The sequence below is a fragment of the Drosophila mauritiana genome, chromosome 2L (genome assembly GCF_004382145.1).
Source record: "Drosophila mauritiana strain mau12 chromosome 2L, ASM438214v1, whole genome shotgun sequence".
Taxonomy (NCBI): domain Eukaryota; kingdom Metazoa; phylum Arthropoda; class Insecta; order Diptera; family Drosophilidae; genus Drosophila; species Drosophila mauritiana.
In genome coordinates, this window is record NC_046667.1 from 7,964,047 (window position 1) to 7,989,785 (window position 25,739).

At 42.5% G+C, this 25,739-nt stretch overlaps 5 protein-coding genes across 6 annotated transcripts; 2 read left to right on the plus strand and 3 right to left on the minus strand.

Moving 5' to 3' along the window:
* Positions 1-94: 94 nt before the first annotated feature.
* Positions 95-25,667, minus strand: LOC117150300 (nascent polypeptide-associated complex subunit alpha, muscle-specific form). Of its 2 annotated transcripts, none has more exons than XM_033317124.1 (7): positions 25,270-25,667; positions 2,723-6,630; positions 2,548-2,662; positions 1,998-2,474; positions 1,517-1,935; positions 685-1,457; positions 95-616 (listed from the first exon to the last, which is right to left on the minus strand). In XM_033317124.1, the coding sequence occupies exons 1-7, from the start codon at positions 25,481-25,483 to the stop codon at positions 466-468; spliced, it is 6,057 nt and encodes a 2,018-aa protein (XP_033173015.1). In that variant the 5' UTR covers positions 25,484-25,667; the 3' UTR covers positions 95-465. The 2 variants fall into 2 exon arrangements, with proteins under 2 accessions (XP_033173015.1, XP_033173014.1); XM_033317123.1 differs by having other exon boundaries at positions 685-1,460.
* LOC117150306 lies at positions 9,191-9,820 on the minus strand. Its single transcript, XM_033317131.1, has 2 exons — positions 9,766-9,820; positions 9,191-9,708 (listed from the first exon to the last, which is right to left on the minus strand). The coding sequence occupies exons 1-2, from the start codon at positions 9,802-9,804 to the stop codon at positions 9,262-9,264; spliced, it is 486 nt and encodes a 161-aa protein (XP_033173022.1). The 5' UTR covers positions 9,805-9,820; the 3' UTR covers positions 9,191-9,261.
* Positions 10,152-10,906, minus strand: LOC117150305. The gene is made up of 2 exons (XM_033317130.1): positions 10,800-10,906; positions 10,152-10,743 (listed from the first exon to the last, which is right to left on the minus strand). Exons 1-2 carry the CDS (start codon positions 10,848-10,850, stop codon positions 10,219-10,221), a joined length of 576 nt encoding a protein of 191 aa, XP_033173021.1. The 5' UTR covers positions 10,851-10,906; the 3' UTR covers positions 10,152-10,218.
* Positions 13,615-14,329, plus strand: LOC117150304. The gene is made up of 2 exons (XM_033317129.1): positions 13,615-13,672; positions 13,728-14,329. The coding sequence occupies exons 1-2, from the start codon at positions 13,634-13,636 to the stop codon at positions 14,280-14,282; spliced, it is 594 nt and encodes a 197-aa protein (XP_033173020.1). The 5' UTR covers positions 13,615-13,633; the 3' UTR covers positions 14,283-14,329.
* Positions 14,908-24,686, plus strand: LOC117150302. Its single transcript, XM_033317125.1, has 9 exons — positions 14,908-15,436; positions 18,537-19,688; positions 19,793-20,010; positions 20,099-20,251; positions 20,921-21,050; positions 22,952-23,146; positions 23,426-23,837; positions 23,906-24,068; positions 24,133-24,686. The coding sequence occupies exons 2-9, from the start codon at positions 18,584-18,586 to the stop codon at positions 24,598-24,600; spliced, it is 2,844 nt and encodes a 947-aa protein (XP_033173016.1). The 5' UTR covers positions 14,908-15,436; positions 18,537-18,583; the 3' UTR covers positions 24,601-24,686.
* Positions 25,668-25,739: the final 72 nt, after the last annotated feature.

Here is a 25,739-nt window from a genome sequence, read left to right on the forward strand (position 1 = left end):
AGGCCTTAGACCGCAACAAAAATACCGCAACAGAGCAGCTATCGACTAATCGATAAGCTGAAACAGTAATTCGATATATGAAAACCCGCCAAACTTGAAAACAATGGTAGTTATTTATTTTAAAATTTGTTAGACATACACTTTGTTTAACATAAATGTTACAAAGTTAATTGTTACACAGGCGATATTACAAAAATAACAAATAGGTCTCCTCGGTTCCAATCCGATCAATACATAGGTAATTTTGTAAAGCTCGAGAACTTGCTACGGATTAGTCACTCAAACGATAAAGACTTCTTATTTTGATAATACCTTTAACCATGTTAGAGTTGCACATATGGAAAATTCTTTGTATGATTCGGCTAACAAATAACATATCTAAATAAATTGGTACTAAATTTATATATAGTGTATACGGTACGTGGGATCGTTGGATCCAACAGAGCTCTCGTGTGGTTTGTGGACTCACATCGGCAACAGCGAGTGGCTAACACTGCTCTCATGCGAGACGGGTCGCTCGATGGTCATTGAGGACTGCGGCACCTGGCTGTCTGTGCTAATTCCCAGGCTGGCGTAAATCTCCTTCATCACGAAAAGGATCGTATCTTCGGAGCCCCTGCGTTTGAGAAGCAATAATTGGTAAGTAAATCTATATTTACTGAGTAAATCTAGGAGATAACTTACCAGTAGCACACATGGCTGCTCAAGGCGAAAATATATTCGTTGATGAATTCTAGTGGAGCTTCCTGAAGCACGTAGTCTACACGTTTTGAGTCGTTCAGCTTACCCAGTGGGAAATCAAGTTCTATAAACTCAGGGTCGGAAGCCGTCGTCGAATTGGAATCGGTGCGATTTCGTAGTTTGCAAGACGAGCTGGCAATTGAACTCTCGTCCAGATCCTCGTTTTGCTTTTGAAAAGCTTGCGATGAAGTCTGGCTTGTTTCCTTCTCCAGCGACTCCTCCGCTTCCTTTTTAACCTTCGTCACCGTGGTCAAAAAGTTTACGCTGTCCAGCGTGGTCTTGAAGGTGTCCATAAATCGCTGCTTGATGTCCGCACCCACACGTGTCATCGTCTCCTTCAGCTCCAGGTGCATCCGTTTTCGCCCCTTGTGATGGGGAATCAACACCGGTCGAATGCCGTTCATGTCCGGATTTACAAGCGCCTCGATCCGATAGGCTACCGGATCGAAGGGATGGAATATGTTGTAGAAACCCGGACACGTGGGCAGGTGGAAGTCGAGGCCAAGCTTATCGATCCCCCTGATGGTTACAAACATTCCGATGGGTGAGCCCAGAGCAAAGAATTTCTTGGGGTGGAATATCAGCTGTGTATATGTAATCACAGGCTGTCCCGTGCCCTCCGGACCCATCGCATAGCTGACTTGTTTCGGCAAAAGATCGCTGGTTGGAAGCTGTACCTTTTGACTCGATTGCTTTTGGGGAAGTTGGTCGGGATTCTCCTTAATAGATAAAATTCTTTGAAAATTGTTTTATTGATCGCTAAAGTTTTACTCACTTTATTCTCTTCCTCGCTTTCCTTAAGCGGTTCCTGATGGCACAGTAAATCAAATAGGATTAGGGAGCCGAGACTGTGTCCTGCCAACGACACTCCACCATTGAATTCAGGGTGTCGCATTCTGTACTTCAGGTAGACATCGTTAAGCGCGTCTGCCACCGTGTTCATGATCTTTTGACAGTATTTTGGACTGGTGTAGAACAGCACGTCGAGCAGCGTGTCATTGGTGAAGTTTCGCAGGCGAGGAATAGACTCCAAAGTGATTGACTTCAGCTTTTCGTCGATGCCTAACTCCTCGGAGTGCAGGTGTCCGTGCCACGAAATGGGCAAAACTTCAACGCGACCCACCAGGCCCATATCTGTTGAGTTTTTGTAGTGCGACTGAACTAGTTGCTGGGCAATAACCCGGAAGTCATCCACTAAGAATGATTATAAATTGGTTATTTACCAGAAAACGAAGAGGCTTATGTATATAACTCACCCACTTCCTCCACGGAACGCATTTTCAAATCGCAGGCTGAGCCAATGCCATGCACCATGAAAAGCAGGTGATCGACACGCTGCGATTCGCCTTGCTCGATGGTGAAATCATCCAAGTCCCTCTTGACAACTCTCGGGCGCATGGAACCCTGTGTGCTGGCTCCCCAAGTGTCTGCGTTCTGTTGCGGCAGGAAGTGGACGATGACTGTAGGTCCGTGGAAGACCACCTGTTCGCCATTGGCCAGCATGATCTTCTGATGCCATTCACCAATCTCCGCAGATCGCTTGTATTCCGCTTCAAGTAGTGCTGCCGTGTCCTCGGTGTAGGGAACATACTTGGAGTCAACTCCCTTGTAGAACCAGGAGCAGCGTCGCACTTCGATGGCCTTTCCCTCCCAGTAAACGGGAGTCTTGGTACGTTCCTTGATGTTTACATCGTAGCGGCCTCCCTCAACGGGAATAATCAATGTGGAATCGTCTGGAATTGAGATTTGGTCATAAGATGATTTTGCTTGAAAAGTTTCAGTAGCTAACTAAAAGAATGTGCTTACCGAGGTTTAGGCTGGTTTCCAACAAGGCCGAATCATAGTGGCTGAATGGTGTCCAGATGAACTTTGTGTCCACGCTGCGCTTGTAGAACCAATGGGCCACCACTGGTGAATAAGGCTAAACAAAAAATTGTTAATTAGTACAATAAAAACAATATTCAGGTACTTTTTAACGTACTATAGCCACGGGAGGCGTCGCCACCTGGCCCTTCTCGCTGCTGGCACTTGCCATTCTGAGCTCTCTGAGGATCTCCTCGGGCAATTCGCCCAGATGCTGCTGGAATAGATCGTCGCCCGATGGACGATCGGTTTGTGTTGGTGCTGGAGCAAGGGTCGAGAACTCCGAACAGGCGGACGAAGGCGGCTCGACAAGATTTGAAACGGGTGTCTGTGAACGCTCTTGCAGCTGCTTTACAGCCACTCCGCTGTGGACAATGTCGTATTTGAGTTCACCTGGTACTGCGGGTTGATCCTGCAACGGTGGATTGTTGAAGAAGTTCTGAATGCGCTGATCCTCGTTAGCTTGCTGGATTTGCGACTGGGTTTGAGGAACCTGATCGAAGAAATTGACGGGATCGCAGTTTATAGCTGGAGCAACAGGTTCAGTAGTTGTCTCGGGTGCGAATGTTGGTGGCGCAGAGGCACTAGGACCACCAAAATAGCCGTCGAAAGAGTTGACACCTGAATTTTGATTTGGGTTTTCGACTAAACTTGAAGCTTGCTGGGTCTGGTTTAACAAATCGAATCCTATAGCAGATGTGGCTATATTGGACACACTATTCTGTGGCGGTGACTCAAGTGCCAATGGTGGCGGTGCGATTCCGTGCTGCACTGGCAAATCAGGAAACACGCTGCCGGGTGCTGGACTTCCGAAGAAATTGAAGTCGGTGGACGTTGCGGTTTCTGGTGCTGTGCTGAAGAAGCTTTGCAGCGGCGAGGGAGCAAGTGGTGGCTGGCTAAGAACTTCGGATTCGCTTTTTGGCGCAAAGAATCCAATTGGAGGTGGAACCAATTCGGGTTTTGTTTCCTGAACCAAAGGTGTAGCCTTAGTTTGTGCAAATGAACTAAAAACTGTTTGGGTTTCAGAGTTTCCCTGAAATAGATTGGTTACGGTGTCGTCTGATGATCCCTGGAAACCAGGAGGAGCGTCAACCAGCTCAGCCGATGTAGTTGGAACTATATCTGGTATGGATGGTGATGTTGTTGGTATGGAAGCAAACAACGTAGAAGTCGTATCCGGAGCCGGTGTTAGTATTGTTGTATTTGCAGATGTTGGTGGCGGAGCAAATAACGAAGAAGTAGAATCCACTTGAGCGGGGGAAAATAACGATGAAACCGACGGAGGACCAGGAACAGGAACAAAGAGTGGAGCACTTGAAGCCACTGGTGGCGCAGCAAAAATCGAGCTGGCACTGGTGGAACCAGTTGGTGGTGGTGGATATAGTGGTACGCCCTGACTTTGTCCCGACAAAGCTGGCACTGGCACGAATAATGGAATCTCTTGTTCCACCGGCGCAGATGGTTCTGGGTAGACTATATCTCCTTGATCTACCTTACTTGCGGGCGGAAATAGTAGAACACTCGATTCCGAGCTACTTGCTGGGGTTTCTTCCAGAACGGGTTCGATTACAGGAGGACCAGTGTGTGTATCTTCTCCAAGTTCGGTTGATAGATTAGATTCTTGTGGTGGTGCTGATAAGAACTCTTCTTGAATCTCGGATCGTTTGGAGTCCTCTGCTGGTGCTGTCAACTCCTGCTGAAGCTGTGGTGTAAAAATATTCGTTCCCGAAGTAACTGGAGCCGGTGGCGCAAAGAATGGAATTCCTTGGTTTGATGTTGGCGCCTGTACAAGATTTTCTCTTCCCGAGGAAACACTTGCTACTAGGTTCTCCGGCTGGGTTCCTGTTGGTAAAGGCGTATCAAAGAATTGACTTGCTGAGGGTATTGGAGTAGGTCCTTGCACTAGACCTTCCAAAGTTGTCGATGGTGCAGCTGCGTTTTCTTGTTGGCTTAAACCAGTTGTTACTTCTGCTCCTGTTGGTTGAGGATTGAAGAAAGGAATAGCCGTTGAGGATATTGTTGCTGCAGCGAAGAGGGGTACACTGGCAAAGCCAGCTGTTGGAGGAGGATTGGCTACAGATGCTGTTAGCGGAGGAGCAACACTTGTATTTGAGGTCGCTGGTGGAGGGGCAATAGGTGCTGCTTGTGGAACAGCAACAGTTGGAGCTGCTACTTGTCCTGTTGGATTGTGCACTGACGGCGTAAAGAAAGGAACTCCTTGGCTGGATTGACCCTCTAGATGCCCTAATGATCCTGGTGCAGAAGCTCCGAATGGATTAAAAATTGCTGGAGTTACAGATGTGGGGGGCAGAGGAGCGGCGAATCCCGAAGATGTTGCGGTTTCCTGAGGCGTCAATGGACTCTTGTAAAGACGAGTTCCCTTCTGGAGACGATATGAAGCTTGCCCAGCGGCTGGCGGTGGTGCAGCTGGTCCTGGCAAGGGATTCGGATTTGAAGGAGTTGGGACACCAGGCTGAGCGGCTGCTGGTGGAAATACTCCTGGAGGTGGCCCACCTGATGATGTAATCGGTATGGTTGGAACTGGTTCGGTTAATGGGACATTAGGACGAACTTCTCCTGGATTAAAGAATCCTGCAGATTGTGTTGCTGGTGTCGCTTGTGTTGCAAATGGCCCAACAACAGGTGCAACTTCACCTGTGGTAAAGAATCCTCCTAGTGCCGATGTTGGAGGAGGATTGCCTGGTGGTACTGTTAAAGGTATTGTTGGAACAGCTTGTGTGTCAACAAATGGAACTGCCGGTGGAATTCCTTGGGCGATTGTCGTTGGTGAAGGAACAAAGAGTTCTCCTACTGCAGATGCGTCCGGAGGATGGCTTGGTGGCAATGCAGATTGGTTAACAGTTGTTGACTGAACAGGCTGCGGTGCAACATGTGGAACTGGTCCTGGAGTAAAAAATGAAGGCGTAACACTTGGAACAGCAGATGTGAAGAAGGCTCCTACAGCTGGTGGAGCAGCTGCTTGTGCTACAGGCAATGGAGCTGGCGGCGCGAAAAAGTTTCCGACCGAAGGTGGAACTACTACCTCTGTTGAGGGTAAAGATGTAGGTGCTCCCGGTACGAAATAATTACCTCCCGGCGGAAGGGTTGAATTTGGTCCACCAAATAAGTTCGTCGATGGAGGTGGTGCTGTTGCTGTAGTAATGTCTAGGTAGCCTCCTGTTTGCTGGACATTAGTGTGTTCTGGTTCACTGCTTCGCCCAGTGGCTGATTGAACAAGTCCTGTGATATTTTGAAGGACTCCTGTGGGCACGAGACTGGTCAAAGAGAAGAGTCCTCCACCGGATTTGCGTTCCTCTGCGGGAATTGAAGCTGGCTGCGCTGATATGTCAAAGGGAGCAGGATTGGCTGCGTATATTGGTTGTGGTGGATATGGTGGCGTCTGGAATGATGGAGCCGCTTGGGGAGCCTGAGGAACCTGTGCCTGTGCAGGTTGTCCGGACTGCTCGGAGAATCCAGGAATGGGAGCGTATAGCTTCTTCCTGGCGGTGAATCGGTATGTGTTTGGATTTCCCGATGTAGGCGGCGGTGCAGGGACTCCTACGTTCGGTGGCGGAACCTCAGTAGGTGCGTAAAACTTGGGTGGTTCGGGGGCAACCACTTCATTTGCGGCCGCTGGTGGAGCTGCATAAAATGGAGCTGGCACCGGAGCAACTGGCTGAACGTAGCTGGCCTGCTGAATGTAAGAGGGCTGTATGTCTAGTTTGGGCTCCTCCGAGGTTTCCCTGCTGCCGGCGTAGATCCGCTTCGAGAAGGTGGAAAACACATTGGAGGCCACCGCAGGCAGGGCAGTAAAGGAGGAGGCTGCCTGACTCAGCAACGAATCGCTTCCAGCTTCCGTTGGTGGTTCCAACAGAGGATTGGCGTTTGGATCGCCTGCGCCTTGATATGGACTCGATCCACCTGCGCCAACGGAATCCTCGCTGCTGGTATTCAAGTTAATCTCGTCGAGCGCTTCGCTATCGTCAATGCCCGTTGGCTGACCAACGGTGACCAATGATTTCGGTTCTGAAATGTAGACAAAAAAAGGCATTGGTCAGTATGATGCCTAATTGTTTATAGTTGAAGATCATAGGAAGTTATTATTTGGATGTGGCCAATTCCCCACAAATAAGAAACGTATGCTCGTCAAGAAGTTATGGGTTGTAATGAATGCTAATTAATATCGGCAGAATTCAAAACGGAACCGCCATAAACGGGTTTACAAATTCGCACTTGGAATCGAAGGTGGAACTGGACTTGGAGGTGTAGATTGAGTGGTTGAACTAAACAAGCAATTGCCGCAATCAAACATGCAACAGCATTATTAATTATTAATGATAAAAAAGATGTTTTTGCAACGTGAGTTGCCACAAATGTCCTGTCATTAAATCACTGTTAGTTTAAAAAAACCAGTGCTATTTAAGAAACTACTGGAGAAGGTAAGCCATGACTTATAAATTGCAATTGCACCGACTGATTGCTCTCAAATGTTTTCCGCCTTCAATTTGGCTAGATATAGTTTTAATGGTTCCACCGTTTGATTAACCCATAATAAACGACAGCAGCCATGTGGGGAACTGGCAAACAAACAGGTCAGTTAACGTTTTTTTAGCGAACTTAATCCACACTCTAAATCCGAATCGGGTTTTTTGCTGCGCTGCATAGTGGGGGGTGTCATAAAAAGCCAAATCTTGACATTAGCCGCAGTATAAATGCCATGGCATTTGTGGAAGAAGCGCCGCGAAGTTCCCGATGAATGTGAAATGCGAAATGAAAGCACTTGGCCGCAAAACATGGCGAACGTGTCATTTGGCCAGCGAATACGTCAAAGAATTCACCTCGATCTTGAAACGTGATTGGATCCGAGGCGCACCGCTGGCCAAAAGGTTTTCACACCTCGAGCGGAGTGGAGACTATTTTAAGAACTGCATTGTTCACATGCTCGAAAGCGAGTTTGGAATTCTTGTCGCAGCTGCATAACCAGATTCCAAAGCCAGGCCAATGATTTAGAATTATGATTATGGCAAATTATGGGATTCTAAATGTGATCTTTGGATCAAACGGGCTTGCTTCTACCTGGTCTGAAGTCCACGTACAGATGCGCGTCCGTAATGGTCAGGTTTCATATGCATATCAGTGTGAGTACTTTTTATTCACTACGATTGTGTGCAATCCAGTCTATTAATCACTTTCATGGATAAGTTATTAAGGCAGTAAATTGCTGCCCATAAATATGCTAATATTTTAATTGATAAAGGTACCTAATATTTCGACGGAAATATGGTAAGAGTTTAATTTAATTTATTATTTATTATATAAGATACATATATTTGTTAGCATGGTATAAATATGCAGTCTTTTTGAGAGCTAAATAATTTGATTGATAGCAAATAATTAATGTATACTTGTGACTTCAATTACTGGTTGGAAAAATATGATTTATTTTGCCATTTTTCCAATAAATGTCAAGTAAAACCGCTTAAATCACGCGCAAAACTATTTTGCCGTATATTTTCGCCACTTTGAGGCACTTGACATTGTCGACTTTGGGTTGTCACTTTTAGGGTCGTCATTTGTAACGGCTAGGCAAAGATTAGCTATAGCAACTGGCCGAGGTGGGGCTCGGAAAATATTAAATAACAACGAAAAATTTCCAGTTTTCAGTTTGAGCTTGAGGTGGTTTTTGTTTTAATATTTACAAATGCCCGCAATGACAATGACGCATTACGACAAATGTGTTAAAATAAATAAAGACGCTCGCGTTCGTCTAACCGCAAAGGTGGAAAAAAAAGTAGAACAGCATAATTCATTCAAATTGTGACCCTACACAAAAAACAAAGAAACACGCACACATCAAAATGTGGAAGAATTTTATACCTTACTTAGGAGCATGACATCATAACCAGATTTCGGTCACTTTCGGCCACTCGAAAGAAGCAGCATCTGAAAGATCTTCAGCTCCAGCTCCAGCTCCGTCTGGCTGTCCCAAGTGCTGCCTGCACATAATGGCACTCAAATAAAACAATTAAGGCCCACATGAGCACGTCAAGCACGATGAAATCATTTGCAGGATACCCGAGCACATAATATGTATTCGGGCCACAACAATGCCCCCAAAAAAAGATTGCCATAAATTTGGGAATTTAAACGCTGGCCAAAAGGCTCGTGCAGGTCGCATGCCAAAAACGCGATCCGAAAAAACAACTGAGAAAACAAAGGATGGCAAAAATGTTTGGCATTGAACCCCCGGGCCAAATAAATAAATAAACAAAAAAAACAACACACACACGAAAAAAAAAGAAATCAAAATAAATCTCAATAAAATGCGTGCTCTTTGGAAATGATGCTGAAGAAGCTCCTCGAGACGTCGGCCAGTCTGCGGCTGCCAGCGGCTAAATGGTATAAATAAACCGGACACGACTTTCAATACTCTATCCCAACAACTTTTCCACCAAATATTCGAAACGTCTTGTAGCTCGGTAATATTGCTACAGTCGTTAAAGTCCGTTTCATTATCTCTGATTTCTATTAATACTCCAAGAAAATGTAATTTCTAGTAATCAAAGAAATTATTTATTGTTTTGTATATGTAGCAAGCACTATCAGCACATTTAATTATTGTTATAAAGAAAAGCATTGCTCAGTTTTATAAAACCTTCATGTTTCTTGACCAAAAAGTAATTTCTTACTTTTGTCAATTGTTTTGCCCAGTCTCTCATCAATTTTTTCCGACACTTTAATTAGTTTTCTGCTCAGCTGCGTAAGTTTATCGACAGTTTTCTTAAATAAATGTATCATGTTTTTTCCAAAATAAGTATTTGTGCGCGTAGATTCATTTTTGGAATGCATTTCCTGGTAGCCAATGAATTCAACAACGTACTGCATTTGTTCTTTTGGGGAAGTAACACTGTTGGCGCGATCCAAACAGCTTTGAAGAAACTCGACTTGGGAGTGGCACTTTTCCAAATTCGATGCCCGTTTGATGGCATCCTCCAGAGATCTTCTCACATTATCAAATATATTTGACCACGAATCGTCGGTATCAACATACTCTAAAAGTTCGCAATCATTTCCCTGTTCCATGGGAAATCCGCTGGAGAAACTCTAAGATAGCACATGCTATAAGCCTAATGGTTTCTTCTACTACTACCAAATTCTTACCAATAAATTGAGTGAAAGAATTATTACTGAGAAACGCATATTACGCTTGCTTTAAAAAGACTGATTGTTCTTGAAAAAACGGAGCTCCTTTTATAGCACTTTAAAGGAAATTGTTCTTTAAAAACTATCCTTAACTACCTGCTGATTTTTCTGGGCAATAGGCTCAACTCTCGACAAATTTACGTTACCCTTTAGTGGAAGTGTGTTATGGAGGTTCAAAGAACAGACAAACTCAGGTAGCATCAAATGAGATATGGGGACTCCCATTTTTTCAAAGGAATTCCATAAGGCATTCCAATTTTATGCTTACAAATTTGGTGTCAATAACCCACTGCCTAGATCCCTTGCTATATTATATCCTAACGAAATATAATACATAATAACAATTGTAATCAATAATATGTCAATTTATTCTCTTGGATTTTTTTACACAGCTTTAAAAAATGGGGTTTTTCAATTGGGTAGACTACATTTTGCCAAAGGAAATCGTGTTAAATACTTTAGCATCGGAATAGAGAAACCAGATAATGTATTTATAACCGTATCAGCATTCGTATTAATTTGTGCCACCAAATTATGATATTCGATCTGATCTTTCAAACTTTGACTCAATTCGCGTATATCGTTTTTCATGTTTTTAATGTTACTTGAATATATATAAGTGTAGGGTTCCTCATCAGTACACGGACCACCTTCATATTCCTGCGAGGATGCGTTAAGATATTCAACTATTTGTGCCCAAGGACTGGAGGCACTTAATTCATTTCCACGATTTTTTAGATTTTGTAGGGAAGCAACATATTGGTTACAGGAACGATATGATCTTTTATAATAAATTTTATTATCCAATATAGAGTTGGCCAAACTTTTACTCTTTTCCCACCAAGCATTTTCATCGTCTGGAAATCTGGCAACATTTCTGATAAATTCGCATGCATTTTCTGCATTTGGCTCCAGGGGATAACTATTCGCTGGTAACTGCGGTCAATAGAAAGTTAATAATTTATTTTCGAGTTTTTTCCTAAGTATCGTACCAGTACAGCCAGCCAAGCAATGACTAGATGGATGTACATTTCCTTAATCATTTTATAGAACTGCACTTTTCCGACGCAAACACTCTGATTTATAGAAATTCTTTGCGATTGTCGCAGTATTGCTGCTGACTTCTATAAAATAGCTCAGATAATCTCGACGTCTAGCAAACAAAGAACCGTTTATATATAGTTCGATCGATTTAATTTCTACATTGGAGCACAGGATTATACTCTAAACATGCACTAAAATCGTTATACCCGTTTCACGGAAAGTATGAAATAATGTTTCAGGACGGACTAACGAAAGACTTAGGCAACAAACTCAGGTAGCAGCAAGTTCAGATGAAAAAGGTGATATGGGACTCGCATATTTTCGAAGGTATTTTCGGGGTTTTTTCCCCCGAGCACATGAGTAAACCCTTCGTAGTAGGGGTATGCTAATTGTGTCAGCCACCCAATGCCGCCACACCCACTGACCCGTGACGCATCTGCCACAATCTCGCTTCCTCCGGGTTTTTCCGATAGCGGATTCCTATGACTATATATATCTTATCGATGGGGTGTGCCAATCCGTTTCCCCGCTTAGCTACATACATCCATTTGCAGCCAATTGTTCAATATTTAAACAATTTATGAGCCACAAAAGCATACAAAATATACGCGTGCGACAAGTACAAAAAGGTCAGTAATTAGAGGAGTTTGTTTTAGTCCACCGACAGTCGTGCAGTGCTCCACAGGTGCCCAAGTGAATCGAGTGAATATTGTGAAAGTGAAATAACACCGAAAGGATTAAGGATATTAGTGTATTCGATAAGGCACTGTGACATCAGTGCTAACTATTAGCTAATTATTAACAAAACGCTGACACCGCCTTGCACCAGTTCTTCTCGTTCTTCTCGAGGGGCTCGTTTGGCTGCCACCGCGAAAACAAGTTGGTAATTTTTGATTAACACTCTTGGGACATGCGTACGTGTTTATATATTCATCATAAAATTAAACCAGCCTCGGCATCCATATGAGAGCCACAAACAAAATCACAGGCCGATCGAGCAGAGCAAGCGGCAAATGGAACGATAATCAAAAAAATCGACACAAAACGATTGCCAAATATTTAATTTGTTTTATTGAAAGGGTTTTTCTTTTGCGTTCGTTGCCGCAAAGTTGTTAATTGAAGCAATGCCCGAAAGCAGGAGCAACTGCCGCCGCAGAAGGCGAGCAACAAAAATTGATTGCATAATTATTAACGAAAGCACGACAACAGCGTAATATTCGCAAAGTGAAAATTGCGTGAGCTGCATAAATTCTGGATGCAATAAATTTGCTTTCAAAATGTGCGAAGTTATCTCCTTGCCAACGACTCTTTTATACCCTGGCTGCGATAATCCCGATCTTTAGCTAATGAAAATATAGTAGGCTTACAAATATGTAAACTGTAGTATATGATATATTTATATTTTAAATCAAACTCTTACCAAATGAGAGCTTTGACCACATGCTCATGTCTCCTCGCTGGAACCACACAATTAGTACTTAATATTTCAACCAAGTGTTGCTATTCAAACCGCAAAACAAAGTGGTTCAATGGTTTCTGCCAAAGACCTTAGTATTGGGAGGTTTTCGAGATAGGCACGTAGGTCAAGATGGGCACGATTTCGCATGGAAAATAAGTCATGTCAAGCTCAAGATGCTCAACAATTTGTCATACAAGCTAAAAAGCTGCGGAATCATTGTGCTTAAGCGTCGTGGTTGTGTTTACATATTTTTTCCTTTACACATAGCCAAAAGAATTATTTTGTTCTCAGGTTTTACAGGTACTGCTTAAGTGACAAACCCACACTAAACTAATTTCTATGGAATTTCTATGGTTCAGGTAAAGAAAGCCGGCTAAACCCTTTCTTTATACCTTAAGAAATTGAGGAAGCCTCAACGTTTCCGCATACAATATTTAAATGAACAACAATATACGTATTCGATGGTCCACTATATATGTACGCGCTTGTATTTATTATGATTTTATTGATGCTATCAGCGACTGCCAGTCGGAGTTGTCATATTAAATTCATTTCACGCTCCATTTTAATGCGCCGGCCAGTCGGGTAGTCGAACTTCCTACACAAGTTCAGCGTCGGTCTGTTTTGGATGATTTTTGACGACCACCAAGCCGATTACATATTCACTTTGCATGCCACCAATGCGGTTATTATTTGCCATAATGATTGCAAAGCAAAAAAAAAGGTCAACATGCAAAGAACTCTGCCAGAAAGTTGCAAAGTTTTATTACGCTGATCTTGAAAAAGTGTTATTCGTTTTGTTTCCGCTTTGATTGGTTCGAGGGCATTGTGATTCCTAGAGAAAGATTTTAAATCATTCCAGCGACTCATTAAGCATAGATATACTTAAAGTTGATTATATTAATCTTTAGTGAACAAATAAGGCAAGCACTCCTATCAAGTTAGCGCCTATTGTGTTATATACTTTCTTTGCATTGTATTTTTATTATTTATTTTACTGTTAAGATCAACAACTTTCGCAATAAAGCCTAAAGTTAATATCTTATTAGGCTCAAACATCAAAATGTGGCATATGAGTTACTAAAATTACGTTTGTGTGTCAAAAAACTTCAATCGGCTGCATGGAGAACATCTTAAGCAAATGATTCCTTCAGTTCCAAGAAGTGCAAATACTTATTTTTTCTATTTTAAAGTCAATATAAAACTGCTGCAAAGTATTTTATAGATAAGAAGTATAATTATAATTAAAAACTGATAAGGAAACTACTATAAAGCCCGAAGAGTGCATTAAAAGAATTGCAGTCACTTGCTAAGATTTGCAAAATGTCATTTCCTCGGATCATATTTTTCCTAGTGATGCTGGTGAGTTTGGCCAAGAGGCAATTCACTTTAGGATGTAATCCTTGTTGTTTCTTAGGCATTTGCCAGCAGTGATCCTGTGGAACGGAATACAGTGGCCATATGCCAGTTTTTCCAACACGTTCGAGCGTTTCAAGCAGACTGGTGGGAGGACTCAGTTATCCTGATGAAGAGAATGTTGGAGGAAATGGTCACTGCCCTAGTTCCCTATCCCGAGTACGCAGATTACAGGAAATCCATGCTGGACTATCTCGAGCATGGAAAGACCATAGTTACGTCCAGTCGTTTGGTGGATAAGATGGCATTTGTTCAAGGATTCAATGAACACGGTGAACAGCCAATTCTAGTCGGATCACCCTCCAAGAGGCAGGAGCTCACCAGGCCTGTAAATCATTTCCAATTGAACATGATTTCCAAAGTGTTCACTGAGTTCCATAAAAAGCTAATCAAAGCTGCTGACGACATGGAGCGAGTAGTACGATTCCCGGATAACTCTGCTAGGGGGGAACTTTTCAGGCTTCTCGAGCAATATCGGGCCAGTGGTATGGGAAGTATGACTGAAGAGATAGCTTCTCGTATCCTGGCGCTCAAGGATAAATACCAATGTGCCTAAATAATTTCTCTATAATAAATTTATTATGTTTGGAAGTTCATTTTTAATTAACATGCGTGTTTGTTAGAAGTGTTATCTCTTTGTTGCTGATTAATTAAGCAAAACTTGTATTATAGAATCTTAGTTTATTTGTATGACAACTTATTCAAGCCACTACTTGTGACATATTACAACGATAAGATCTAAGCATTTCAGCTGCGCTATCAGCATGTCGAGTGTTGAGAATGATATAGCGCAGTGATTGCATAACAGGTTGATGATACCATGGGAACAGAATTGCCATCCGAGCGAAGATATTTCCATGGCGCTGCCACCAAACATTCGTGTCATGAACATATCCAATTGTGGCATCAGCTCAGCTGCTCCAGCACGTTGCCTCGGTTTATCAGTGGCACGCTCTTCTAGATTCCAACCTCTGTGGCCATACAGCCAGCTATAGCATCGGGTATACCTATACCCATACCCCTATCTATATACCTGCTGCCTCGGCCGAGTAAAGAGAGCCAAGCCAAGCCAACCCAGCCAACCAAGCCGAGCCGAGCTGATCTGATCGGATCGGTTTGGAGTGGAGTGGATTGGAGTGAATATGAGCAGCGAACTGCTCCGCTGGTCGCAGCTTGTGTTTCTGCTTTCAGTTTCATTTGAGACGTTGACGCGATCGCCAGCAAAAAGCAAAGGCAGCTGTTAAAATCGCAGTCAGCTACAAGCTACAACTACAAGTCGCGCATGAGAAATATATTTAAACGGGTTAATCCAATACACGGCCGCAAATCGAACGCTCTTAATTTTGTACATTTTTTGTTTCGGTCGCTTGCAATTTGTTGAGCGCGTGAAATACTGCAGCAAGTGAATATTTCTGAAATATCTGTGCGCTCGTGCATTTTGTTGTTGTCGTGATTTGCATAATCTGCAAGTTAATAAACAATGCAAAGAAGTGGGCAAAACTCATAAATAAAGTGTACCGCTTAAGGTGTAATTAAAATTCATTGAGATTGTTTCGTGCGCACAGCAAGGAGAAAACAAGTTTGTTGCCTAAGTTATTTGTTTTGAATTTCGAAAATTCACAAAACATTTAATAATAAATATTAAAAAAAAAAAACAAGCTAGAAAGCTAAATTGAGTGCAGACCACGTCGACAAGAAGTTTCACAAAAGGCAAGTGAATGAAAAGCAGGTTTAATTAAAACATTTTAAGCAAATTGAAGCACATAGGAAATATCTAAATGCAAAATAGCGAAATAAAAGGCCCTTGAAGTTAAGCACAGAAAAAATGCGAAACAATTAAGAAAAAATATTTTCGAATCATAGTTTACACTTCGCCCACGCCGCCGTTTAGTTCTACAAACAGAATGCCATTAGTTTTGTTATTCCTAGGCCCAACAGAACCCTTCAAAGCTCTGAAAATCAACAAATCAATTGGCTTTTCAATGTCAGGAAAGTAAACAATATAAATGCGCGTGGGCTCGCTGAAGGGTTTGATCGTCCCGGTGCTCCACCCTCCTCCAATCCACAACCACAAGTATTCATCGCTGATGATCGCCGAGCAAAGCTGCCACAATTAGAGTGCATTTTCAAGTCGATTCAGCTGACACGAAGGGGCTGGCCAGAGGGAAAGAAGGGTTGGAAAGGGGTAACTAGGAACGCAATTTGAATTTATAATTTTCGCAATTATTTTTCATTAATTTGTTGGAGCCATAAAAACGGCAGAATAACGTCCGAGTGATATAAAAATCATGGCGAAAATAAATGCTTACGCGTCTGTTAATCACATCTCGGCGACTGACTCCACGTAATTGCAAAAGCAAAAATACAACAATGAAAAGAAATATGTAAATAAATAAAAACCGACAACGTGCTCGCCTCTCTAATTTGTTTATAGAACCATTTGGTTGGAGCTGGTTGTTTTTTTTTTCATTTATGTGCCGCAGCAAATCAGCTGCTGACGCCTGATTGAGGAACTGCCTCAGCGGGTTTCGGTTTTTCGGTCTTTATCCGAGCACTTTTTCCCGATCACAAAATAGAGTGGCTATTGATCACGAAGAATCTCATTGAAATGTTGTTTTTGGGCCACTCTAATCGCTTTTGGGTTGTAATCATATTTACGTTAGAAGCATTTGGTTTCGTTTTGAATTTTTAAATTATGCAATTAACCAAAGCTTATCTAAAGATAAGTGCTTCCTAGTAGATTCTATATTCTATTCTATCGAATTTCCAGCCGTTTATCTTATCAACTTGCAATAATTTGGTTTTATAATCAAAAGCTTATTTGCCGAAATGTAAATTAGAACTTTATATACCCAAAGACAACTTTCTTTTCTCAAAAACTTTGAACTTCTCGGAACTGAGGAGTTCCCCTGAACCAAAGGGCAATCTATCAAAGAATTACGTGACCTGCTGAGGCTGAGAATCTAAAATGAATAGAAGCCATCCAGCATTTGGCCAAAGATGTCTTATGAATGGGAATTGTGCAAAGGATTTTAAAATTTTAAAACGATAATAAACAAGCATGAAGACGACAGAATTTTTCACGAATTTATCATGAAAAAGTTTTCAAAAAAAAAAAAAGAAAAAGAGAAAACGCGCTCGGGGAGACCCCAAGAGAGGCCTAAGCTCTGGCTATTAAATTGCATGATCCATGATCCCCCGCTGACCCCCAATTCGGTGACCTTGCAACGCACGAAAATGTACAAATCGATTTGGAGTTGATTCGGGCGGCCTGCCAAACAAGAAAAACGAACGCAGAATATTTTAACTTAATTTATTTCCATTTTACGCATCAATGCGATACATTTGGATTTCAACTTGAATGTATATTTCATTTCGTTTCATTTTGTTTTATTTATTTGTATTTTCGTTTCAATCTTTTTTTTTGCGGCTTTGCATATTGTTAATTAATGGCAACTGCTCGTTTCTCAGTTTTTACACTGCAAATCACGGGGCGAGAGCCAAGAAATCAATCACTCAAATTGATTTGTGGGCAATTTGTTATTCAAACAAGTCGCAGAAGAAACGGCTGCAAAAATGCAACAAAAAGTATAAACAATAAACGGCGAGTGCAAAGGAAAATAGCGTATATCATAAAAACGTTTTGCATGTTGCCTTAACCAATGTGTTAATTGCATTTGCTTAATTAAATATTATAAATTGATCAAATTGAAGCCACAAAGTTAGCGTGTTCCTCCGGCTTTAATCAAGTTTAAACATTTATTTAATTTTTTTTTTTTTTTTGATTCACAAATGGATTCACATGTGTGAGTTTACACAACCACGAGAAGTCGTTAGTTTTATTTTTTTGTATGGCAAATTTGTTTTATTGTCAACGTCGTCTTCGCTTTCTGTGTTTCTATTTTCCTCACCTGCAGCAGGTTTAACAAAACCTTGACCATATCTCTGTATATATATGTTTTTAATACCCTACCCGGTTTTTTTCCGACGAGCTACTTGGGCTCTTAGTTGATTTTGGCCAAACTTTTCATCACATACTACTGTTTTACCAGCCCTTAAGTGGTTTGAATAAGTTCGTGCATCAAGGCTTATTTTTATTTTATTGCATGCTCATGAACATGACTTTGGCAAAGTATTTTTGGCTCCACAAAATCTTTTTTATGTTTATTTAAGCCAAGTTACATTGGATCAAAAGTTAAGCTACCAATTACAATCATATTTAATCAAGGTTAGCAGCAGATTAAATTAAAATCGGATTTAGTACAATTATAAAATATTTTTAGAAAGGTATTTCCTGATTGTTCTATGCTAGCTATTCTATTCTAGCTATGAGATCGCAGCATTGCCATGGCTATATAATTTCTCTCAGTTCATTGCGTATTCAAACGCTTTCGAATTATAAAAACATTTGAAAACAACAAATTCCCCAGAATTTCGTAGTTAAATGGAAATTTCCTCAAATCTCTGCACCGCCAATTTGCTATAAATGTTCGATTTGTCAGCCATAATTATTTAAAATGATTTTAATAACAAACCAGATGATTATCACAATGAGCAGTCATAACATTTCACTTTTTCACATTGCGAAAGTGTTGAAAAGAAGACAAATAGTCGAAATATACGGACAAAATCTATAGAAAAACTAAAAATAACGGCTCAGCAAAAGTGAACTCGAAATAATAATGAATAATTGCGTCAATTAAGTAAGCGAAAGAAGTCAGTCGATCAATCAATCAATCAATCATTGAACTCCGAAAAGCTTTCCAAAATCGTATTTTGACATATTTCTTTGCTCCATCATTTTTTGCAGACTTTTATGCTGACAACTGAGGATAGCTAAGATCATATATCAACGAAATGATTTTAAGAACGCACCTCTGGCTGGGAGTGCTCCTGGCGGCGTTGCTTTTAAATCCCGTAGTTTCTGGCGAGGATGAGGACTATGGCGGCGAAATGATTGGCTCTAGCCTCGGAGGCAACGATGAGATCTATGACCCTGCTCAACTGGACGCCGAGGTAGAAAAAGAGATGGAGCAGCATCGCAATAGCTTGGAGGAGGACCAAACCGAAAGTTCTCAAGTCATGGAGCTGGAAGTGAGCACCATGAGGCCCATGGAGAGCAGGATGAACACCATGGCTCCGAATTCCGGGGAAAACTCATCCGCCGAAATGATGGACGATGCTTCAAACCAGAAACGTGTATCAAAGGTGGACAAACCCGCGCGGGATTATTATTACGAGGATGCGCCCGAGGATGAGATGGTGGCCAGCACCACAGCAAAAGTGGCCACCACCATGATACCGGAATATGTGCGTCAGGCCAAGGCAGGGAGATTTCCCCAGCGAGATCAGGAGCAAACTCCAACGGACTACATCGAGGAGGAGGCCACCAAGTCGGTGGATGAGCAGCTTCCAGCTGATAAGTTCTACCGAGTTGAGCAACACGAGCCCATTCCCCAGGCTCAAGTCCAACAGCTGCCCAGTCGGGATAAGCCCAAACCGTTTGAGTACTCCTCCGAGGATGATTACTACGACGAGCATGCAGAAGCTAAGACGACCACAACAACCACTTCCACCACACAGGCACCTTTGCCCATACTAAGGGCTCGTTTCGGCGGCTTCCCCTGGGCCACCACCCAAGCACCCAGTCCTCTAGCCACCAGCTCAACAACATCAACGACAACTACTTCGACCACAACAACGACCAGCACATCAACCACAACAACGCCCAGTCCTAGAAAACAGCCCAAGCACATCCAAGTGTCCGGTGGCCTAAAGCCGGAATTGTTGCCCGCGGATCAGCTGCGCAACTACATCAAGGATGTGTACATTCGCATGCCACTGGCTGTGATTGTGGATCCTTCGTCCGCATCCTTGGAGCAGGCAAAGCGCCTCTATATCGATGCTCTGCAGGACAAGAACATCGATATCAAGATCGTTTTGGTAACACTTAATGCAGCTGGTAGGTTTATAAGTATAGGAATTTCTCACTCTTTCAAACAATTTTTCTTGCGTGAATATGAATTTCAATAAGAAAAAACTTAAACCAATTTCCCTTCCATTTAGGTGCTCCTTCTGCCTTCAGCTTCAACAACACCCGGGAGTTCATCGCTGGCTTGAATAGCACCAAGGAGCACGAGGGCGGCAACTCGTTTGTGGGCGTTTTGCATGCCGCCGAGCTGGTTCCCTACGACAGTGCTGTTTTCATCTCGACCGCAGTCATCCCACCGCACACGGAACTGGTCCAAGATGCGGCCATCACTCTGCTGAAGAAGAGGATCAGGGTGGGTTGATCACCAGTGTGAAGAAGCTCTAAGCAAACACGATGAACGATCTAAAATGCTCATTGTAATCTGTCGGATTCTCTTGTAGTTATTCCTTTTGTGGTACGGAGAGCGATCGGGCAGCGAAAACGAAACTGAGGACGCAGTGGGCGGCATTCTGGGTGAGGTGGCCATCCGATCCGGTGGCGAGATCATCCACATTGTGAGCACCGAGCACGGACAGCATATAGCTGGCAATACGGTGAGATATGAGCGCGATGATAGCAACGATAGCAACGAGCAAACCCGACCCGCAATTGGGGTAATTAAAGTGTGCGGGCCAGAGCCAGATTCGGCGGGGAAGGCCTAAGTGTTGAGAAACTGAAAGTGGCAACCAGATCCAGCCGACTGTTGCCCAAGCAGCCAACTGAGACGGAGCCACTTGGATTACCTCTCCAGTGGCCAGGCGGCAGCGACAGCGCCAGCACAACGACAGGTGGTGCTCAAGACCCCGCGACTTGTTGTCGATGATGGTGCATCTTTTGTGGCTGTGCGGCCACTGCAAAACTAGGTTATGGAAAGAAAAGTGAAGGGCAAATCTGGTAGAAAGGAAGCCTAGACAATAATGCCGAAACTAACCCACACAGCGAAAATGGCAATTTGAGTATTTTGTACTCAAATTCTGCGGAATGCGGAATAAGAAATTAGCATAATTTCAATTTCCTGTGCTTAAGGTTTTGGGAAACCCAGAAGCAAGAGTACTTTTTTATAGTGTTTTAATTCTATTAACTAAACTGCCTTTTAATAAGATTATCAACTGGGTTTCAATTGAGAATGGGCCTTCAAGCCTGGTATTTATTCAAACTTATATAATGGTCCATCGAGTCGGATTAATTTGGCCAACACATTTGACATTTATTGTTCTTTTCAGCTCACCCTAGTAGCGGACGCGTATCAAGGCAGTCAAGAGTTGGATCTGCCGGTTGACACGACGCTGTCCAGTCTCCATGTGCGAATCGATGCGAATATGAGACGGGCCACGATGGAGACGCCGAATGGTGGTTAGTGATTCTCGTAAAGCGAGTTACCAAGCACCGACTCCGTTTGCTCTATCGCACTTACTAACGCAGGGTTGTATTTTAGTGTTTAGCGACTTAAATGTGTAGGAGTCTGTGTGCCAAACCTACGTAGATCCTAAGTCTAATCCTCTTGATAATGGCACAAGCTTCCAATAACTTCCCAGATGTATTGACAACTGTACTACTGTGTAATTTATGTCTTTAGCTCGTAAGATCATTGACTAACACCCGACCAATCGTTGCTCTCTAATCCCAAGTCAGCTATGCTGATCCTTGTATATAGCCGATGTCCCAACGCTTTCCTTAACCAAAACGCTAGTATAATAATAATGCTCAACAAACACACACTTGACACTAAACTGTAGTACAAAGGAAATTTCAATATATATGTTTACTGTTTTACAGTTATAAAGTAATAAATGTTTTAGCTTTTTAAGGGTCCACAAATAAAACGAAAACGATGAAAATCAAACCTATTTAACACTAAGCCACACAAATGATAACGATTTTAAATGGTGACTGTTAATGGTCATAAGCTAATTAGCCATTTAAAATCGAATATTTTGCGTGTGCAGCTAAATTATGTTTTTTCGAACTTCACCTTAACTTTATATCAGCACTTTGTGTTCTAGTCCCTTCTGTGTTTCGTCCTTTAAGGTGAGTATGTTTAATATATATCTAATTCGATTTAATCATGAAGCACTTGCAACTGTCCGGCACAAAATGTTATTGTTAACTAACTTAAAACGTAGAATGGTTGGAAGAATGGATCAATTATAACGAGCGTTCCCCCAGATTAATCATACGCCACGTCGAACGAGTGGACAAAGTCCGATTTTGTATTGTATAGCTAATAAAATGAAGATTGCACGGGGTCAGACAGAAAATAATTATGACTCAAAAACGACGGATCATAACATTTGTAGTCAAAACAGCGACTTATCGCACAAAACTGAAAATAACCAGTGAAAGTATTGCAATCTTTTTATAACTTCTGAAACCGCCGATTATAAACAAAGTTATCACCCGGAAGTTACCAACACAAGCACGCACTGCACATGTACACCCTGAACAAAAAAAAATTAAAATCAATTTTTTGGGGAGGTTTTTTTGCACTGCCTGCCTCAACTCCCAATGAATTGTGACCTTTTCAAAAGAGTACTTCAAAACTCAAACAAAAATAACCCTTTTGCACAGTAAATTTATAAATATTATCATACTTTGAGGTATATGAAAGATGTCAACATTTTGAATATTTGAGGCAGCTGTTTTTTCCTCTTATGGTTAAATATCTTTCCCAGCTTTTGTGAATGTGGTCTTTTCTTATAATAACATACATACATACGTTTTTAAACAACAAAATTAGGCAAATCACATCACTGTCAAGGACAAATTTAGAATGCGACCAGTTTTTGGTGATTTATTGCACTGGCTGGCTATGTCGTCAGCACTGATCTAGAAAGGCAATTAATATGACTCTTTGTCAACACTTTGGCGGCCGAAAATCGTACGTTATTTGCTAATTTTACAAGAAAAAACAATTGTTTTTTCGCGGATTTTTGTAGACGTGTTTTTCTTTCACAACAACTACGGCGCAGCTGCGGGGTTAGGGTTGCCAAGGTCCCGCCGATAGATAAAGATTACCGCAAAATGTCTTTATTTAATGTTTGTCCATAAATTATAATTATTTTGGCTATAAAAACACGTTTGATGGCTTACAGATTGAATGTTTATTGCACAACTATGATGTTTTAATTAAATTTGTACGCAATGCTATGGTCTGGCAACGCCTCGCAAACACCTGTAACAGCTGTCCGCGTTGCGTTGTGAATGGCCAACAGCTGTTAGACTTTTGTTTATTTTTGTGCTTTTCTACTTTTTAGAGATAAATTTGAAGAAACTAGCGAAATTCGGCGGAGTTAATGTCACGGAAACGTTAAATAACCAAGAACTTGATGCCTACGTACCGCTAAATAAGCTGCGACGCGCGTCGATTTTCAAACTGAAGTTACAGCCCGAGCTGCAAGAGAAGTACAATGTGTTTGTGCGCGCCGAAAGAAAAGCGGATGTGTTTCTGGGTAAGTTATAGTAACAAAATAACAAACAACCTGGCGGTATTGATTGCCACACAGAACTGAGTCCCCGTTAGCTAATTAAATGCTCTGAGACTGGGTTTCGACTGATAAGGGCCCGTGATCTGTTTCGTTTGCCCCAATGAATACGAATCTCGACTGATAACCGCGCTTCAACCTTGGATGGAATCGTCAGCGTTGACGCCATCATCGATACATTTCCATAGAGCAAGAAAAACACGTGTGCGCAATTGATTTTGTATTTGTTTTCTATTTCCCTCACAGGCGACATCATCAAACGCATCGACAGCTACTACAAAACCGGACAAACAAAGGCCAAGTCGGCCAATATCCAGTTTCCCGACAAGGAAAAGGACACGGAAAAGCTAGAGGAAGATGTGGACTCCCCGAAGAACGAAATCGAAACCTTTTCGGAGCAGGAAATCCAAAGTTCCCCGAATCTGAATCAAACACTTTTGGCTCCCAGCACTGGACAACCGAGGAGCACCCTAAATGCCATGCTCCTCCAACGATGTGGCACAAAAATTGAGTTGGGCATTGAATCGAAACTGCTGGTGATGGCTGGTCAGACAGCTACGCTGCTCTTTGAGGTCACCAATATGAAAACGGAAACGGTTTACTCCACTATTCAAGTCACCGACGAGCGGCGCTTCCTGGTTCAACTGAATCCTACCAGGTTGGAGCGCTTAAAAGCAAAGTCTTTGGTTTACACATTATACATTTTACGTACTTCTGTCTTTGTAGATTAAGTCTGAGCGCCCAGGGAACGGCCACAGTGCGTCTGACTGTTCTGGTGCCCACTGGCACTGCTCAGGGCACAACAGATCGGATTACCTTCACCAATTATGGTCGCGAAACATCTACTCTGGCGGTAAATCTTAAAGTGGTGACCAGCATAGATGCTCAGGTATATGAACCGCTGACAAGCTGATTATGAAATCATAATTGAAATGGTTAAATGTAATTTACAGGACTCAACTGGACCTACACTATCCTGGGAGTTTGGCAGCCGCTGTGATTATCTGACGCCCGAATCCCAGAATTGTGGTGAACGTTTTTGGACTGTGGATGTAACCGCTCAGGACTGGCAGTCGGGCATGATGCGTTTGCAGGCCACGCCGCCAGAGGGTCTTTTCTATAGGAACTATTATACTGCTGGTAGCACAGAGCCCCTGAAGGCAACCTACATGGCCTCTTGCTGCGAACCAAAGGTATCACTTATGGCTTTCGATGCGGCCGGAAACCAAAGGAGCCTTACCATCGATGTCAGAGATGTGTATTTGAACGAGGCCGCCATTGCAGCCATTTGCCTTGGAGTCATTCTCCTGATCCTGCTTATCGCAGCCCTCATATGGAGCATTGTATGGTGTTGCAGGCGGAGGAAGACAACGCTGGAGCTGCCCACATATAGATCCCACTCCACTAGGAGCATGGAGTAGATTGTTGTTATGTTACTGTGCCAAGTTAGAACCTATTGGGACTCGGAGGAGTCTAATAAAATGCCGTGGAAGTATCAGATATACAATATGCCACCGTTTTACTAAATGTATCCACATATTTAGGACACAATTGTTTGTCCCTGCGTAAACTACTGAAACGAAGTGCAACTTATAAAAAGTAGTGTAAACAATGTCGGTGATTTCAAACGATTAAATGGACGGCCAAACTTGCAAAAAAGGTTCCTAATCTTCAGCTTATCAGAAGAAACATTATCAAAAAACATTCACATTTAGATTTCACTGAACTAATTCCTTATGTTTTGGGTGAACCAATAATGCCTAAGAATAACTATCCCAACTTGTTTCCACATTGACTCAAGTAGAAACTTCTAATTTAAGAAAATTATTATAATATATCTACAAATATATTTATTCAGCAGTAGTAGGTATACATATTTGTTTAAGCCTAATCAAGTGCGCTGACCTGACCTATTTCTCTTTACACTGAACGTAGTTTATAGTATCTTGATCTGTAGTAATGTCAATCACAATATAGGAAGAGGGTTAAAAGGTCAAGTGCCTGGCTTATCAGCTTATCATTATAGTAGCCGAGCAACAGGTGACCCCCACTCCGCGTTAGATTCCCGAACGTACGGGTGACCCACTTACCGCGATTCAAGATGCCAGCGATAAGGACGGGCGCCGCTGGGGGCGTGGCATGGACCACGGGCGGGGCGGCTGGCAGGAGCTGCGGCTTGTTGGGGAAGTCGTCGAAACTCAGGCCGGTCACGGAGGCGCTCAGAAGCGGATTTTTAACGACACGCGTCGGGTTTGCGTTGTTGTTTACGCGAGCGGACACGTCACCTTTCGATCTTTCCGACATGTTAGCGGCGGATCTGGAGCTTTAAATTGGGCTAACTCGATATGAAGATGTGTGCCAAGTGCACAGTTGCCTCAGGAATTATTTTTAATCACAGGATATTGACACTCACGACGGATTTAAAGCGTTAAACCCGAGAAAACTTCCAGGCAGGCAACTTTCTGCTTCTTTTCGCGCTTTGGCCATTCACCATGGAAAGCTTTCGACCAGGGCTGCAGCGGATCTAGAAATGGACAGGCGAAAGCTGGTAATCAAAATA

Bases quoted from the DNA above. Each gene is read 5' to 3' on its own strand.
- LOC117150306 (XM_033317131.1), bottom strand. From the start codon at position 9,804: ATGCGTTTCTCAGTAATAATTCTTTCACTCAATTTATTG. The intron at 9,709-9,765 runs GTAAGAATTTGG...GTGCTATCTTAG, and splicing joins TTCTTTCACTCAATTTATTG to AGTTTCTCCAGCGGATTTCC.
- LOC117150305 (XM_033317130.1), bottom strand. From the start codon at position 10,850: ATGATTAAGGAAATGTACATCCATCTAGTCATTGCTTGGCTGGCTGTA. The intron at 10,744-10,799 runs GTACGATACTTA...TATTGACCGCAG, and splicing joins TTGCTTGGCTGGCTGTACTG to TTACCAGCGAATAGTTATCC.
- LOC117150304 (XM_033317129.1), top strand. From the start codon at position 13,634: ATGTCATTTCCTCGGATCATATTTTTCCTAGTGATGCTG. The intron at 13,673-13,727 runs GTGAGTTTGGCC...GTTGTTTCTTAG, and splicing joins TATTTTTCCTAGTGATGCTG to GCATTTGCCAGCAGTGATCC.
- LOC117150302 (XM_033317125.1), top strand. From the start codon at position 18,584: ATGATTTTAAGAACGCACCTCTGGCTGGGAGTGCTCCTGGCGGCGTTG. The intron at 20,252-20,920 runs GTGAGATATGAG...TGTTCTTTTCAG, and splicing joins AGCATATAGCTGGCAATACG to CTCACCCTAGTAGCGGACGC. The intron at 23,838-23,905 runs GTTGGAGCGCTT...CTGTCTTTGTAG, and splicing joins GTTCAACTGAATCCTACCAG to ATTAAGTCTGAGCGCCCAGG.
- LOC117150300 (XM_033317123.1), bottom strand. From the start codon at position 25,483: ATGTCGGAAAGATCGAAAGGTGACGTGTCCGCTCGCGTAAACAACAAC. The intron at 2,475-2,547 runs GTAAGCACATTC...TCTCAATTCCAG, and splicing joins GGAAACCAGCCTAAACCTCG to ACGATTCCACATTGATTATT. The intron at 1,936-1,997 runs GTGAGTTATATA...AATCATTCTTAG, and splicing joins GCGTTCCGTGGAGGAAGTGG to TGGATGACTTCCGGGTTATT.